This window comes from Sorex fumeus, unplaced genomic scaffold (genome assembly GCF_029834395.1).
Source record: "Sorex fumeus unplaced genomic scaffold, SorFum_2.1 ptg000034l, whole genome shotgun sequence".
Taxonomy (NCBI): Eukaryota; Metazoa; Chordata; class Mammalia; order Eulipotyphla; family Soricidae; genus Sorex; species Sorex fumeus.
The window spans coordinates 18,304,424-18,323,189 of record NW_026606091.1 but is presented as its reverse complement, the minus strand read 5'-3'; the positions used below and the strand labels follow the sequence as shown (position 1 = coordinate 18,323,189).

Below are 18,766 nucleotides of genomic sequence, written 5' to 3'. Positions count from 1 at the left end.
ATATATATATATATATATAGTCCTCCCATTGTTCATCAATTTGCTTGAGTGGGCACAGTAACATTGTGAGACTTGTTACTGTGTTTGGCATATCGGATACATCATGGGTATCTTGCCAGGCTTTGCCATGGGGGATAGATACTCTCGGTAGCTTGCCAGGCTCTCAGAGAGGGACGGAGGAATAGAACTCCGGTCATCCATGTTGGCTGGGTGCAAGGCAAATGCCCTACCTACTGGGTCTTGGCCATTGATGTGATAACACGGCGCTGGGGGGAAGTTGGTGGGTGTGACCCCTGCCTACTGGAAGATGGGTCTGGGTGGAGGATTCTTTGCCCCCATCCGAGCAGGCTTGGAGATCTCAGCCCCAGGACCCACATGCCTTTGTTCCTCTGCTGGTACCTTCATAGTATGCTAGATTTTTACTTTAAAATTTCATGTAATAATTTTCCAATTTATTAAGTATTTCATGTGCCACCATGTCAATTATAAATAAGAAGTAACCACTTTGTGCAAGGTACACTGTCCTCTGTTCTCTAAGGATATAAATTGGCAATAAAAACAGGTTCATATAAGAAAATAGTTACTGTACAGATTATACATACTGGGGTTTATGAGTAGTCCTCCTTTTTAACCTCTTTCTGGAGCCCTTTCATTTACTTGTTCTACAGTTGTGTTTGGAGTATTCACAGTTTAGAAATACTATTTCAAGAAGACCCATACATATCAATTCTAAAAGCATAAATTCTAATTGAACTAGTAATACATGTGCATATATAAAATATAGGGTGAATCACTATTGTAACATTAACGGGGAAAATAAGAAACAGCAAATTAAAAAGGAACTTATATTCTGCACTAATTTTGTAATAGCACTGATTAAATAACCGATGAAAGAACAGGTCATGTCTGTGTAATTATCCATTAGAACAGAGGTTTTATGTAATTGAATTTCAAAGGTTCTCATTATACATTTGGTTTTTCTGTAATTTCATTCTAGTGTAATAAAATGCATGGTGATAACACTTTAAGACAAAAGCAGAACAGAAACCAGAGAGAGACGAGTACAGAGGGTAGGTCAGTTGCCTTGCACATAGCTGACCAGGGCTTAATCCTCAGCATCCCCCATGATCCTCAGAGCATAACCTGGTGTGCCCACAACTAAAACAAAAAGTAGAACAGATGTTATGCTATAAAAATGGCTATTCTAATCTTAACAATTTTGTATTTTTCTTATGGTCTTTCCTGTTATGTATAGGGAGTATTCCCCTTACTAAAGATATTTTCCTTACTAAAGATATAGCTCGAGGTAAAGATATAGCAGAGTATGCTAGATTTTTACTTTAAAATTTCATGTAAGAATTTTCCAATTTATTAACTATTTCATATAACCATGATTTTATTTCATGAGTAATAGTACATATAAGGAGATAAATCTATATGTAATTATTCCTCCGTGGGTGGGGGGTAGGACATAATTTGAAGAGCTAGTGTGCAGACTTTGCATACTGGAGACCTGGGTTTGATCTCCAGCATCACATGCCCCCCCCCCCGCCATGATATATATTGAATTGTCTAGGACTATATATTGCAATAATTCAGTTCTGTGGAAAATGGTATTAAATTGAGTACAAGAATTTCACTACTGGAAGTCAGAGTAATAGTACAGTGGGTAGGGCACTTGCCTTGCACCTGGGACAACCCAAAATTGATAACAGGCATCTGATATGGTTCCCTGAGTGCCACTAGGAATAAGCCCTGAGCACTGCCAGGTGTGTTCCAAAAACAAAAAAGAATTTCACTACTCATTTGTGTTTCTTTTTTTTTTTTTATGTAGGAGTACTGCTATTTATTCAGCCACTGATTAGCTGATTGATTTGGACATGAACTCCACCTTAGGTTTTTTTTTCATAGTTTTATTTATTTACTTTTCTTCTTATATGTATTTACTGAATCACTGTGGGAAAAGTTACTAAGCTTTCAGGTTTAAGTCTCGATCATACAATGATCAAACACCTCTCCCTTCACCAGTACTTATTTTTCACCACTAAGAACCCCAATATACCTCCCTCCCACCCCTCCCAATGCATGTGAGGCAGATGATCTCTACTTAACTCTTCTCTACATTGATTACATTCATTATTTTAATAAGAGATGCACCATTATTGTTTAGAATTTCCCTCCCAACAATCAGAATTGTTGAAAAGGCATTGTGAAATACTTTGTTTTCTATAGCTGGTTATGAGAATCATATAATTATTTTGGATTTCTGCAAAGAGCAAGATAATTACGAGATTGCTATCTGTGCGTCTGGTGTTATGGCTGTGCCAGAGAGCCACTCATGGGGGCAACTCGTGACCTCAGCAGGGCGTGAAGGACGAGCCGGTACCACCCCCCCCCTTCCCATGAGACTGCAGTTGCCCCATCACTGCTGGCTCATACCCAGCTTTCCTATAAGCTCTGAGGTGCGGCCACCTTGCTACTGGGGGTGGGGGGTGGAGGTGGAAGGGAGCAACACCCTTTCCCTCCCGGGGAGGCATGGCACCATAGTTTAACACCTGGTCCATTCACTTTTCTGCCGCAAGCTGCCGGGCTCTGGATTAAGTTCTTTTGCCTCTGGAACCATGGCCATGCCGAAGAGCCACTTTGGGGGGCAACTTGTGACCTCGGTAGGGCATGAAGGACGAGCTGGTACCGCCCCCCTTCCCGTGAGGCTGCACTTGCCCCGTCACCGCTGGCTCATACCTAACTTTCCAATAAGCTCTGAGGCGGCAGCCACCTTGTATGTATTTCTGCCAAAAGCCGCTGGGTTTCGAGATTTGTTTCTGAATGTCTGGGATCATGGCTGTTAATCAGCTTGATCAGGAGCCAGAGAGGCCATTTGTAGGTGGCAACTTGGGGTCTCGCTGGGATGGGGAGGAAAGGGCCGGATCCACCCCCATCTGGTGAGGCCCCACGTGTCTCGTCACTGCAGGCCCAAACCAGACTGTCCAGTGGCCTCTTGAGGATGGCGGTCACCGAGCTGCTAAGAGGAACAGGTCAAGGCACGAAACCTATTCCCACCTGGAGTGGCCCAGTCCCAGTAACCTCCTGCAGGAACAGGATGCATTTCTGTCAAAAGCCTTTGGGTTCCGGGATTCGTTTCTGAGTCTCTGGGATCATGGCCGTTAAGCAGTTCAATTAAGAACCAGAGAGGCCATGCCTCCAATTATATAGCTGAGCCAGAGGTGGTTTGTGGGTTTGTCTCCCACATACCTAACTTTTGGCTGTTTACTTTCTTGGTAAACTTTGCCTCAAATTTTTGGGGTCTGACCAAAGGCACAGCAGCAATTTGGGGGTATCTAAAAGTCTGATGGTGCTATTAGGCTGCTGATGCACTCGCCTCACAGGTACAGATTAACCTGCTGGTGGCGCCGTACCCCCATCATTTGTGTTTCTTGATCTCTGCTTTACACAAAGAAGTTAGCTGAGGGCTAGAGTGATCATCCCACGTAGTCTCCAGAGTCTGTGAGGAGTGATCCCTGAGCACTGCCTGTTGTGATTTGCTCCAAAAAAAAAAAAAAGTTACCCAGTATGTTCTCATTGAACTGAGTATACTTTCTTTGAGATAGTTTCCAAGTTTGTTAAAGGGATCTAAATAATTAGTTGATACACATAAGTTCCTAAAATTAAGCAAAATGCCTTTAAATAGTTACTAAAATTAGAAGCAAAGATATATTATGAATATTTTGGAATATAAAAAGTTACACAGTATTGAATTAGTTTGTTTTCTAAATAGGTATTCAAAAAGTGATTTTGTGTCTATTTTTCTCACCTATAAAGTAGCCTGGAAATGTTAAAATTCTATAATCTAGAATACTAACAATAACATAATATGAAACAAGATTAGGTATTTAAGTGGGAATTTTAGGTGCAATTCTCTATCTGACAAAAGTACTTACATCAATCATCACCAAAGTTGGAACTGTGTTACAATATATGATTATTTTTGTTTAAGTGTGGGGAAAAATAATTTCATGTGAACTTGTATCATTGGTATTTTAGATAACTGACAGATTGCTAATCCTTTTTTGAATAATTTATGAACAAATAATTGAAGTTTAAGCATATCTAAATATATTATACTGACATTTAGTATCAATTGATCTTTATTTTGGTAGAAAATGGCTAAATATTTCTTCCAAATCTATTTTTTTTCTTTTTCACAGGCATCTAGCAAAATTAAAGTTCTCATTCACAGATAGGTTTGCCCATATGACTAAATTCTAGCTAATGAACTATGAGCAGAAATTATGAGTACTGCTATCAGAACTGGTTCATTAAAATCTCTTATGCATTACTCTCTTTTTCTCCACATGTAAGAAAAAGGACTTTTAAGATCTTGAAGAGGGAGGGCCTGCAAAACACACAGGCAAGTTTGGCAGTGCATCCATGGAGCAGAATTAATAAACTGCTAGTTTAAACCAACTGAAATGTCAGGGTTTATTTGCTACAAGAGCTAATATACATTTAAATTTGTTGACTTTGAATGTTTCACGTAGAATTTAAGATAGTTCTCTTTCTAAATAGTATCAACAAAGTTAAAATATCTCTATGCCTTCCGCCCTAACTAACCAAGAAATATCCGGAGAAAAATCTACATTCATCAATATTTACATTTCAGGGTCCTTTTTTCCAATAACAGATAAAATTCAGGAAAAGTGATTAACCTAATTGTTTTTCACTTGCTCTTGTTCCCTACAGTCAAATTTAACAACCTGAAGTAGTAGAGGTCTTCCAACATGCATTTTTTAGCGATTGGCTTAAAAATTGGGTAGGTACCAATCTTTGTTTCACTTTAAAGTGAGAGACACACTGATAAGTTTTCATAATTTTTCTTCAGTGTGATTTAAATAAACTATTAGCTGGAGTCTTGTTCCCATAGGTTTTGATTACCTTATTTTTATCATAAATAGTATAAGATACTTGACACATGACAGATGTTGGTCTCTACTTCAATAGACTAATCCAAGGCCACCAGATTGATTATATAACCAGAAATGATTATATCAGAAAACATTTTACTAGTGCTTTGATGTAAAAGATTACTTACCCCTAAAGATATTAATAGAAATATTTCAAATAATATTCACATGTAAAAAAGTGTAGATATTATGTTTTGTTATCCAAGTGATCTTTTAGGATAGATCACTTATGCTCACTTTTAAAATCAAGCTGTTTTTAATTTTTTTCTTAGACCATTATTATTTTGTGTTTTGGTTTTTATTTAAGTATTCTCATTTATATTAGTATTAATAGAGCTTCACCATTCCTCCACCAATATCTTGCAATCTCATTCCCATGGCATACTCAGTTATTAGGTTAACTTTAAACATCTGTTACCATTGATCATTTATTATTCTCTCACTATGTTTCTTTATATTTTACATAGGGGACAGAGCATTCTGTTTGTCTCTCTCTTTTACTGACTTCGCCTAGGATGATACCTCTTAGTTCAATCCACATAGCAGCAAACTACATGATTTCATCTTTACTGACAGCTGAGGAATATTAAATCATATATATCACACTATCTACTCATCAGTTCATGGGCACTTAGGTTGTTTCTAAGTCTTGTTTACTATGAATAGTGTTGTAGTGTGTATAGAAGAGCAAATGTCTTCTCAAAATAGCAGTTTTGGACTCTTTGGGTAGATCCCAAGGAGGAAATTGCTGAGCATATCAACCCTTAATTCTTAATTTTTTAAAGAAGTTTCTATACAGTTTATTCTACAGAGTTGTAGAACTAAATGACATTCCAACCAATCATTAATGGAGATTATGTTAGTCCCACCAGCACTGATTACTTCTATTTGGGTCTCTGTCTCACATGATACATACAAGTTAGTTCAAATTTGGTCAAAGACCTCAATATTATACCTAAATCCATAAATTACATTGAGAAAAACATAAGCAGATGTCTACATCGTTCAAAAGGCACATTCACTGCCCTTAGCCAAACAAAAATAAAAGGGATTGCATCACGTTAAGTATCTGTACTGCAGAAGAAATGATGGCTTAGATTTAAAAGACATCTTACTGACTAGGAGAAAATAATCACTCGATACATATCTAACAAAGGATATAGAGAACTCTTGCAAAACTTAACAATACAAAAGGAAACAACCCCATCAAAACTGGAGAAATGGACATACATTTCCTCACAGAAAACATACAGCTGGCCAAGGGGAATATGAAAAAAAAAATGTTCCTCCTCACCTTTTACTCATCAGGGAAATGCAAACAAAAACAGTGAGCTATCATCTCAACCAGTGAAACTGGCACATATCAAAAAGTATTATGTTTATTTGGTTTTGCAGTCACACCAGCAGTGTTCAGGATTTACTCTTGGCTCTGCACTCAGGAGTGACTCTAGGCAGGCTCGGGGACCATATGTGGGTCTGGGATCAATCCCAGATTGGATGCATGCAAGACAAGTGCCCTACCTCCTATACGATGGCTCCAGCCACAAGCATGTTATTTTTAGTTGTAAATAAACTGAGAATCAAAATATTAAAACGCATTTTCACTGTTTCATCCCTAGTTCTTAGCCTTTTTTTTATACCTCCTTACAGATTTGAAGCATCTTGTCTCATATTTGTGAGGTCAGAGGAATCCTATCCCTCTACCCTTTAACAATATTAATTTCAAAATGTTATATCTCGAAGTGGGAAAAAACCACTTTCATCTTTAAAAAAATTAGTAGAATAGACATATTCTATTTGTCCAAGTATTTCTATGAAGGCCAAAAGGAGACACAGAACTGTAGGAGAAGAGCATATAATTTGCATTTCAAAGACATCATAAATAAATCTAAAAACAGAAGTCTCTCCAGTCACAGGAAAGATTAAATAGCAACTATTAATTAATGACTTAGGACAAGCTTTGCTAATTGTTTTCTACTCCCTTTAATACAAATGAACTCATGTTTTGACATAGATGCAGTCCAGCGGAAAGCTGATTTAAAAGTGTGAAGAAAAATTCCAAAGAAATCCCAGAGGAAAGATGAGAAAATTATATATTTCTTTATTTTTAAAAGGGAGTATTGCTATATAAGTCCATTTTAAATAGTAGTAGTTATCTGAGATGAATTATACTTTGGTGGTAATGAGAATTAGTGGAAGAAGTAAAGGGTAAAGGTTAAATGTTCTTCCTTTAAGTAAAAACATTGCACAGAAATATGGGCTTCATTACTAAAGGTATATATAACCATAGGCAAATAACTAAACAAGTACAAGCGGTTCTTTTCCTTCTCCTGGAGTCAAGAAATAAATACTCTAGCAGGACTTGTGGATTTTTTTATAATCTTCCACTGTGATTAAGAAATACTTCTACCATAGTGTGTGTGTATAATGATTTCTGTCTGACAGCTACCAGAAAATCTAGAGAACAAATGTTATCTGTATAGTCTCTTTTGTAAATGAGAATTTACTATTGTATTGGTATCATTCTGAACTGGGAGGGTTTACCTAACTGAATTTTTGCTATGCCAAATGAAGGTAATAACATGAAACAATACAGCAGAAGTCTTAGGTCCTTTATAAATAACGTTACTGGGAAAAGTACAGGGCTTCCCCAAAGTCTAGCTGGAGATGAATACTCCTAGAAACTATGGAATTACTAGTCAAGACAGAATAGATTCACACATCCAACTCAAGTGAATATGCAATTGAAATATTTCTTGATGGTTGGTACCAAAAGGCACCCCGAGATATTGTCATATTAAAGAAATGAGATTTAAAATATGCCTGTCCCAGAGAACAGACATCTCTTCTGAAAGTAAATTTCTCCATGTCTGCCTTATTCATGAAAAACTAAATTAACAATAGATAAAAAAATTGTGCAAAGATATAGCCTGACTATAGTAAGTCCAGTTTGTCTTTTATATGACCATTTTAGACCTATCATTGAGTTTCATACAGATGAAAGTTTTTAGTATAAGTAGATTTTAAACTAAATGACAATTGTAAGTATCTAACTGTTTCTATTGAAGTAACTAAAGTTCAAAATGTTATCTTCAGTTATTTACAGAATTAATCATCTGTAATGATTGAGAGTTATATAAAATGGAAACAGCTTACCTGCATAATCCAAGCAATTTTATCATTGTATTTGTAATTTCTTCTAAAACATTATTTTACAATATAAAATGTGTTTGATGTTCTCCAAATCTAACTTTTATGTTGCCTACCTCAAGTGTCAATATTAACAATTTATATTTCCTCCTGAGTAAACAGTAAGGAGAGAAAAAGGTGAAAATGCAGTGCTTTTAGAAATGTAATTGATCACATAGATAAAAAAAATTCAATAGAAATACAGCGCAAATCCAATTATTTCCTGCTGTTTTAGGGACTTTCAGGTTTAATCACAGGTTAATTTAGCTAACCCTGAACATAATTCAAAGAATATAGGTAACCCTGGTGACTTTAAAGACTTGCTTGTTCTTCAGTTAATTTATTTTGGTTTTCAAGTCTTCTACAATTTTCACAATTCTAGAATCTGATTTTGGCATAGACCAATATTTGAATTCACAGTTTTTTAACACTCAAAATTTAAATTTCTGGAAATATTTTGGGTGACTTTGTTCATTAAATTCTTTGTCTTCTTTCCCACTTCCTTCAAACCCATTTTTCTCCAATAAAAAAAAGCATTACTGGGGAAAAAATATCCTACAAGATTAAAGAGATATCTGTGTCACTCATTCTTTTGTGCCTTATTTGTTTGCCAGAAAACTAAATTAATCAAAGAATTTCCAGGACAAATTACATATCATTACCTTATCATCCATCAAAGCAACTGTTATTATTTTAAACAATCTATAGTCATAATTTTTTTATTTTTGTGCTCTTTATATCTAGTTAAAAAATCTCCATTCTACAAATCCCTCTATTTCTCCTTATTGTTATATCATCATTTTGAGGATCTTCTCCAGAATCCTCCACATCATCCTTAGCGGAAATCCATGTTTTTTTATTAGGCACCCTCTCTTTCCTGACAGATACTATCTCAATAAATTAAACCATTACCCCATAAAATATTATGACAGCTAGCATGTTTGTGCCGAACATCTTACATAGGCCATCCTTGTATCTATTCTGCTTTGTTATCATAAATTAATATAAGAGATAACGAGGCTCACAGACATTATCAGCAATACCTGTATCACAGCTAACAAATCACAAACATCAGATACAGAAATTTTAAAAATTTATGTGTTTAATTTTCTCGAGCGGGCCCAGTAACGTCTCCATTGGAGACTTTGTTGTTACTGTGTTTGGCATATTGAATACGTCACGGGTAGCTTGCCAGGATCTGCCGTGCGGGCGAAATACTCTCAGTAGCTTGCCGGGCTCTCCGAGAGGGGCGGAGGAATCGAACTCGGGTCGGCCATATTGGCTGCGTGCAAGGCAAACGCCCTACCGCTGTGCTATTGCTCCAGCCCAGGTCTTTTACTTTATGTGTTTAATACTATAGAATTTCAAGGGTTAAGATAAATACCATCTACACATGTAATACTAGCAAATGCCTCAGGGTAACATCATAATTTTTCGTGAATATTGGAGTTAGTTTTGTTGTCTTTATCCAGCTAATTTTCTTATTTATCTTCCACAGCTTTATGAGAACATCTGACAAATGATTTTCTTTTCCTTATTTAACATAGCATAATATCCATTTCATCCTAAAAGGCACAATTTTATCTTTTAAAAGCAGAGTAGTATTCCTCTAAGTAGAAATACCATAGCTTCTTTATCCAGTCATTTATTAATGGGCATGGAAGTGGATATGATGTTTTGGCTATTGTGAATAATAATTTTGTGATTTTAGGGATGTAAATATCTTTTTGAATGTATTTCCTTGTTTGGGAATAAATGCCTTGAAGTGGTATTGCTTAGGGATGTTAGGGTATTTTTATTTTTAAAGAAATGTCTATATCAAACTCAAACTTTAACCCAGGTAACTCTGTCTAGCCTTTTTGCTGTTTCTATTTTTCCACATTTTTTCCTTAAGTCCACTCCCTGTTGTTTCTCGGGGTTTTTCTTTCAGTAACAAAATGAGGGCTGGAGCGATAGCACAGCAGGTAGGGCGTTCGCCTTACAAGCAGCCAACATGGCCGACCCGAGTTCGATTCCTCCGCCCCTCTCGGAGAGCCCGGCAAGCTACCGAGAGTATTCAATATGCCAGAAACAGTAACAACAACAATAAAATGAGCTGTAAAATAAATACCCAGTATACAAAAGTATGAAAATACCCAATTTCATATGCTCTATTTAAAAGGGTACTAATCATTATGACTGAGCGTCTCTTTGATCAGAACTAATGGAAAGGTCCAAGTCAGCTCCCTACAGATTTTACTTTTCTGCTTTATTCTTAATGGAGTTCATCTTGTCAAACCTTGGTCACAGTCGGATATTATAAGAACACTTTGATTATAAGACTTCTGCTGACAGTGAGAGCTAAATGGAGTCAGCAATTTGTCCTTCTAAACGAAAACTGAGAAATATCTGTGATGAGAATAATAAAACAGTGTTCCTACACAGTTTCTAAACCACATCAATGAACTTTGATGAGATGTAGCCCAAATGACTGGTTGGAAAGGCAGCGGTAGAATGGGAGAGGCGTTCCAGATTTGAAGTCATCTTGCCAGCTGCTTCTTGCTAAGCAGTCATCCATCCTTTGTAAAGCTTCTTTACTTTGATTGGAACCAAACTAACCAATTTTTAAGAAAAAAAATTGTTAGGTACTACCTACCCCTAGGTACAATCTTAGTTGACTTCTTTGTCTTTATAAATTGCAGTCATCACCGAATTAGATATTGTCAATTTCATGTAATATACATTTAAAACAAGATTAATAATCTTTCCCTAAACTATTCTTGAAATCAGTCAGAAATTGGATGCCAGTCATCTTCTTATCTAATGAAAAATATGTTGATGAGATAAACTTTGTCCTAAAATGCAGTTCTCTCCAGTGATATGTATAAAGATAACGTTTTTATTTTTTTACCATCAATTCCAAATTAAAAGTGTGAGGCCAGAGAGATAGCCCAGAGGATGGGGCATCAACCTTAGAAATGTTTGACTCCAGTTTGATTCTTGGAACCCAATATATGGTTCTCTGAGAACCACCTGGAGTGATCCCTTAGCAAATAGTAGGACTAATCCCTGAGTACAGCCAAAGGTATCTCAAAAACTAATTTAAAAAATCACTTGATCACTTGACATCCCGTTACTCATTGATTTGCTCAAACAGGCACCAGTAATGTCTCCCTCCATTCGTCCCTGTTGCATGCTACTGTAGCCCAATGGCATCTGCTAGCTCCAGGAACATGAAGAGCCTCAAACCATCTGACCATCTCGTTAGGTGGGTGGTCACACAATCTTTTGACGTCCTGTGGAATCCAGTCAGTAACCGCTCTAATCCAGCAGTTGTCTCCAAATCACATTACGTGTCCAGCCCATCTGATTTCCGACGCCTTGCCAAATGAGACAGCATCCCTGATTCTCGATTGTTGACAGAGGTTGGAACCCCTGATTCCTTATGTCACTTGAGTGAAGCGTGAAACTCCAAGCATAGCTCTTTTGATTCCTCTTTGGGAGACCCAAATAGCAGTCTTATCCTGTTTTCATAGGGCCCAAGTCTCTGAGGCATATGTTAGTGCAGGGAGAATGGTGGAGTTGAAGAGATGTGCCCAGATGTGTTCTTCGTCCTCTTAGCTATTTTTTTGACCCTCTTGAAGGCGTTCCAAGACACTCTCTTCCTCCTGCACAACTCATGTTCCAGGTCATTCGTCATGTTGAGTTCTCGACTTAGGTACACATAACTGCTGCATTCGGAGATATTCATTCTGTTGAGAGCAAAAGAAACGTCAGGAATAAGTCAGTTTCTCATAAACATTGTCTTCATGAGTTTCAGCTGCAGTCTGACCTTTCCACACTGCCAAAAACAGTAAATACAATGGGTCTCCTTTAAACATAGTCATGAATAATAATTCCTATCCTACAGAAATACAAAAAAGCATTTGAAAAATATTTTCAAGGAATGGAAAATCATTAATTTGCTCAAGAAAATCAGACATCTTAGCCCTGTTACAGACAGTTAAGAGAACTAGGAATTGCTCATCCTGTTAGTGCTTTTAAATTTGTCATATGACTGAATGGTGTCAGAATGTACCCAATGGATAAAAGGTTAAAAATCATCTTTGCTTCTTCCTCTCCTCATAACCAATCTATAATTGATAGGTTTAAGAGGTATTATGAGGCAGATTGGCTATCTGTTTAACCATGTCCCTGACTGAGATCAGTTTTACTCTAGGTTTGAGTTAATGCAGTAACATCCATCTCTCTCCTGCAATTCTATATTTTGTGCTGCAGACAGATTAATCTTCCCAAAATATAAATCTGATCATATCACTCTTTTGCATAAAACAGTTTAATAGTGTGCCATTGCCCTCCGGATAAAGTACAAACAGCTTATCACAGTTTACAAGCCTCTTGAAAATCGCTCCCCTAATTACCTCTTCAAAATCTTTTCTCTGTTTCCCTCCTGGCTTTGATTCAACCATCCTAAACTACTTTATACCTAAATCACTGTGTCCTCCATTGTTTCCATGCCTTCCCTAAAACCTCTAATATGGATGGTTGAGGGTAGGAGTAGAAGCAAAGTGTTAAATCAGAATGTATTGCTAAAAAGCAATTGATAACTTGCTGCACGTAAGTACTATCAATATTATCAATCTAATCAACTGGGATCTATAAAATGGAGATTGTAATCCCTAGAGGAGCAAAGATATATATAAATATGTTGATAGTGAAATAAATCTAACCTAAAATCAGCAAAGAATTTAGATAGATTTTTTCCAATGGAGTTATACAGATAACTGAAACCAAAATATGGCCACCAAAACCAAAAGATAAAATAAATTAAAAAGAAGTGGTACTGATGCTAATTTTAAAACTCCACGTTGCTAATAAGATTTTAACTCATAGCTCTCAATGATGGAAAGAATGTTTAAGAATGACCTTTACAGACCACCATAACTAAACATGTCTGTTTTAAGTTGATCTTAAAATAATCTTCACAGAATTAATAGATTTAGAGGAATGGGGATATAGTAGTATAGTTTTTTTCTATATGTAAAACATCATCACAACTCTTATATGTCTTTATTTTGCTCATTTCTATAATAAAAAGGAATGTGGTATATAATGTAACTTACCATGAATAAAACCTGTTTATCAAGATGTACTGAACTCTAAAGAGACATACCTTAAAATTAAAATTTCAATTAAAAAAATACATGGAAAAAACATTCCAATACTTTGCGTTGAATATATATATATATATATATATATATATATATATATATAATGTTAACCTAAGTACCTGATGTTGAATGAAACATGATTGAGCTCCATTTTAGACAGAGGATTTTCCAAATATTAATGATACAGACACTGATTCAAACTTGATAGTTTTCTTCTTAGCTACTGACCTTTGTTACTGTCATCTGGGTTCAAAATAAAGTACTGTGTGGAGTATATGTTGTTTGACCTGATAGGCTATTCCAAGATATTGCATTAGTCTCTTTGTAATTGTCAAAATACCCCACTTTATAGCCAAGAAAACTGAAGTGAAGGAAGGTAAAATTACTTATCAAGATCATATAAGCTAATAATGCAGCTCACAGGTTTATGTGTGCATCAGTATAATTGAAAATCCAGTGTCTCTTCAATGTACTCCTTGTACTATTTATTCCCTTTACCAAAATATCCTAACTAAACATCTCTTCTTCCTCCTTTTGCCCCTTCTTCTGCAGGCTCCTGACCTAGATATAGACTAAGAGGTGGAGTCATGCTTCACACGGCCATATCATGTTGGCAGCCATACCTGGGTCTGGCTGTGGTGTTAGTCTTCATGGGATCCACCATTGGCTGCCCTGCTCGCTGTGAATGTTCTGCCCAGAACAAATCCGTTAGCTGCCATAGAAGGCGGTTGATTGCTATCCCAGAGGGCATTCCTATAGAGACCAAAATATTGGACCTCAGCAAAAACAGACTGAAGAGTGTGAACCCTGAAGAATTCATATCCTATCCTCTACTCGAGGAGATAGACCTGAGTGACAACATCATCGCCAATGTGGAACCAGGAGCATTTAACAATCTCTTTAATCTTCGGTCCCTACGACTAAAGGGCAATCGCCTGAAGTTGGTCCCCTTGGGGGTATTCACGGGGCTATCCAACCTCACAAAGCTTGATATTAGTGAGAATAAGATTGTCATATTGCTGGACTACATGTTCCAGGATCTGCATAACCTAAAGTCTCTAGAAGTGGGGGACAATGATTTGGTTTATATATCACACAGGGCCTTCAGTGGGCTGCTAAGCTTGGAGCAGCTCACTCTGGAGAAATGCAACCTAACAGCAGTACCAACAGAAGCGCTCTCTCACCTCCGCAGCCTCATCAGCCTGCATCTGAAGCATCTCAACATCAACAATATGCCCGTGTATGCCTTTAAGAGATTGTTCCACCTGAAACACCTAGAGATTGACTATTGGCCTTTACTAGATATGATGCCTGCCAATAGCCTTTACGGTCTCAACCTAACATCTCTCTCAATCACCAATACCAACCTGTCCACCGTACCCTTCCTTGCCTTTAAACACCTGGTGTATCTAACCCACCTTAACCTCTCCTACAACCCCATCAGTACTATCGAAGCAGGCATGTTCTCTGACCTGATCCGCCTTCAGGAGCTTCATATCGTGGGGGCCCAGCTCCGTACCATTGAGCCTCACTCCTTCCAAGGGCTCCGTTTCCTTCGAGTGCTCAATGTGTCTCAGAACCTACTGGAAACTTTGGAAGAGAACGTCTTCTCCTCCCCTAGGGCTTTGGAGGTCCTGAGCATCAATAACAACCCTCTGGCCTGTGACTGCCGTCTCCTCTGGATCCTGCAGCGGCACCCCACTCTGCAGTTCGGGGGCCAACAACCCATGTGTGCCGGCCCAGACACCATCCGTGAAAGATCGTTCAAGGATTTCCATAGCACCGCCCTCTCTTTTTACTTTACCTGCAAAAAGCCCAAGATCCGTGAAAAGAAACTGCAGCATCTGCTAGTGGATGAAGGTCAAACAGTCCAGCTGGAATGCAATGCTGACGGAGATCCCCAACCTGTGATTTCCTGGGTGACACCTCGGAGGCGTTTTATCACCACCAAGTCCAACGGAAGAGCTACGGTGCTGGGCGATGGCACCTTGGAAATCCGCTTTGTTCAAGACCAAGACAGTGGGATGTATATTTGCATCGCGAGCAACGCTGCTGGAAACGACACCTACACGGCCTCCTTAACTGTGAAAGGATTCACTTCAGACCGCTTCCTTTACGCCAACAGGACCCCTATGTACATGACCGACTCCAATGACACCACTTCCAATGGCACGAATGCCAATACCTTTTCCCTGGACCTTAAAACAATACTGGTGTCTACAGCCATGGGCTGTTTCACATTCCTGGGAGTGGTTTTATTTTGTTTTCTCCTCCTTTTTGTGTGGAGCCGAGGAAAAGGCAAGCACAAAAACAGCATTGACCTTGAGTACGTGCCCCGAAAAAACAACGGTGCTGTTGTGGAAGGGGAGGTGGCTGGACCCAGGAGATTCAACATGAAAATGATCTGAGGGTTGATCTAACCTCAGATCAATCAGAAAATGATCTAACCATCTTAGATGATGGTTTCTGTGTCACTGTTGGTAACCAGTAAGACAGTCTGGCACAGTAAATTACAATGAAAAGGCAGCTTGGAGAAGCTGCCCTTATGTCAAAGCAGGGTCCTTGGAAGCAGGAGGAATTCTTATGGAGACTCTTCACCTAGAGGCAAGCAGACATGTGTCAGAGTGCTCCACACAGTGGGATACTAATTGTTTGCATTGCAAATATTGGCATTCTGGGGATCTCAGTAATGAACCTGAACCTTTGGCTCATACTCATGAACAATTACTCAACATTTTCTACCACTGCAAAAACAAAAGAAAATATAAAAAGAACAACCTACAATGTAGGATTTACATGTTTAAAAAGACACATTTGTCTAAAACATACTCTTCAGAAAAATTTGTATCTATGATTATCATTTGTTAAAAGCCTTGCATCATACTATGTTGATTCAGTATCACACACCAAAAAAAATATATTCTTTCCTTTTTTTAAAACATATATGCTGTATATGTTTTAAAGCAATATGAATGAGAGGTTGTGCTTTTAGTTACTCACCAATATAGATCCAAGTGTGATTTCACTTTCCTTTACGTACGATACCCTTGAGTCTAGATCCCTGGAGTTTTGGGCAGAGACATGTTGAAAGATGCAATTGTCTGATGTAGGATGTCAAGAAAAAGGACCCAAGGCAAAACTGCTCTACTCTGTTAACTTCTGTTACTATAAATAAAGGCATGTGCCTAGTTTTGATACAGAATGGAATATTTTTTATACTTGTGATATCACATTGGACCAGTTTACTGTAACAAAGCCCTTGGTTTCTCCAAAAGGTGGTGTGCACTGGTAGTACCTGAAAAATGCAAGGTAGGTGTTAAATAATGAAAACGGTTCATTTGTCAAGAGCTTGATTTTCCTTTCACCAGTTGTGAATAATGGTTTCATAGAAAATGGAAGAAGCTATACTTGTTATAAATTCAGATAGGATAATATTCACCTTGTAGTCAAGATCAAGAAGCCAGATATTTGAACATTTTCTGGATAAAAAAAAAATTCTTCTTAGATGCCAACACAAACCAGGGTGACCCATGCACAACATGATGTTAATGTAACTAAGGACCTGTTTAAAATTTGATAAAACTTGATGGCTGAATTGTTGCCAAAGGAAAGATCCAGCTACTGCCACTCTGATGTTGTCTGTTCAGTACTGTACACACAGTATCAGCCTGAAGGGGCAGCTTTAGAGTTTCTCCCGATTTCCTTACCAAATAAACATTGGCTGTTTTTGTTCATTTATCTTGTTTAGACAACCTGCATCTGTCTTGCTTTTAAAGAGCTGAAGAGAAACAAAGTGGAAAAGGCTGAGATTTTTTTCTCTCCAGCAAGGAAAAAGATTATCCCCTATAATTTGCAAATTGTGCGGACATTTTATCCTTCTGAACCTAGAATATTTTCCCAATTCAACTTATACTAATTATTGTTATTCAAAAGATTTTATGGGCCAAAGAGAGTGTGCAGCCCTTAGGGCAGTTGCCTCGCATATGGCCTACAGGGTTCACTATCCACCATCACGTAAGGTCCCCTAAGCACAGAGCCAAGAGAAAAACTTGAGCACAGCTAGGTGTGAGCCAAAAAATAATTATAGTTTTAAAAAGTGGCATCATGCTCTTCCTACCACTGAGCTGTTCAAATGAAATAATTTCACTTAAGTAAATGTTAAAGGAATTGTTTTCGAAGCATATAAAGCATTGATTGACTATAGAGCATATTTACTCTACACCCATATTCAGTCTTACTGTGATATATTTAATCAGCATACAAACAGAAGTTTCAGTAATTTCCACATTTCAAGTGATATCTGAAATAAGCCCTCTCGTTTGGAGGACATGAATGCTGGAACAGAAGGATTCAAGCATTTGTTTTTTGACAAGATATGCATAAAGCTGACATTTCATTTACTCTTTGAAAATTTTAAGAACTTCAATAAAATTTAATTTACCCCAATAAAAAAATGGGTGGTCCAGAATTTTTCTTAAAATTAACTAGCAGCATAATAATAACCCATTAATAGGGAATTGAAAATGAAATTTAAAGGTTGTAGAGCTGTCTATTTGACTCTCCCTGTGATTTCATAGATGTTTTAGAAATTAATTTCTTATGTATAGCCTTCACCTTATTTATATCTAACAATACAAATCAAGACCTGCTTTATATACATTCTATCACAATTCCAATTTGTGCACAAAAGCAATGGAGTCTTTAAAATTTCAAAAATAACACCAGGTCCTTCTAATTTAAAGAAGAAGAAAGTTAAAAAGGAGTCTCCAGAAAGTTTACAGTAGATAGTCTTAATTTTGCGTCATCATAAACAGGTAGGATTATCTAACACAAATAAGAAGGGAAAAATAGAGCAATAATTAAAGGGCTTTGTGTTTCCAACTACTAATTTCTTTCAAAATAAAAATTGACCAAAAACAAATCAATTATATGAAATTAAAGTTGTCCCATCCATGAAAAGTTTTACTTATGAATTTCAGTTTTTATTCCATTAACAGATAATACTTAAGGGGTTGCCATATCCTGGTTCACAAAGCAATAGCTATTTAAGCACTCATCTCAAATAGGAATGGAGTCCCATAAAGTAGAAAGTTAAACAAAATGCTGCTTTTCATAACCAGGTCTTGAAGTTCACAATCTATCTGAGCCTAATAAATCAGAAAATTCCTGTAAGCAAAACCCCTTTTTAATGTTTACCTTGGTGTTTCTCTTACATTTTTGCTTGTTTCTCTTATTTGAGCATGTAGCATGTCTTTTCATAATGTTACTGCTTATAGCTTTAAAAACCAGTGTTCCATAGACCAATTTAGTCAAAATAATATAAAATAGCACTCTTCTAAGACTCAGTGTTTTGAGAAGAGATTCATGATTCTTCTGAAACATACTAAACTCAATGTACCTAATAAGAAATAGTAAAGCTACTATTTCACTTGGAATCCTATAGGTTACAAGATATTTACCCACCAT

General features: G+C 37.2%; 1 protein-coding gene across 6 annotated transcripts in view; it reads left to right on the top strand.

Moving 5' to 3' along the window:
- The window catches only part of LINGO2 (leucine rich repeat and Ig domain containing 2), a 649,774-nt gene extending 632,529 nt beyond the window's left edge, over positions 1 to 17,245 (top strand). For all 6 annotated transcript variants that reach the window (XM_056117327.1, XM_056117328.1, XM_056117331.1 and 3 more), the window contains one exon: positions 13,853 to 17,245. In XM_056117327.1, coding sequence (XP_055973302.1) covers positions 13,888 to 15,708 — 1,821 coding nt within the window. In that variant the 5' untranslated portion in view covers positions 13,853 to 13,887 and the 3' untranslated portion in view covers positions 15,709 to 17,245. The remainder of the gene's footprint in view (positions 1 to 13,852) is intronic.
- Positions 17,246 to 18,766: the final 1,521 nt, after the last annotated feature.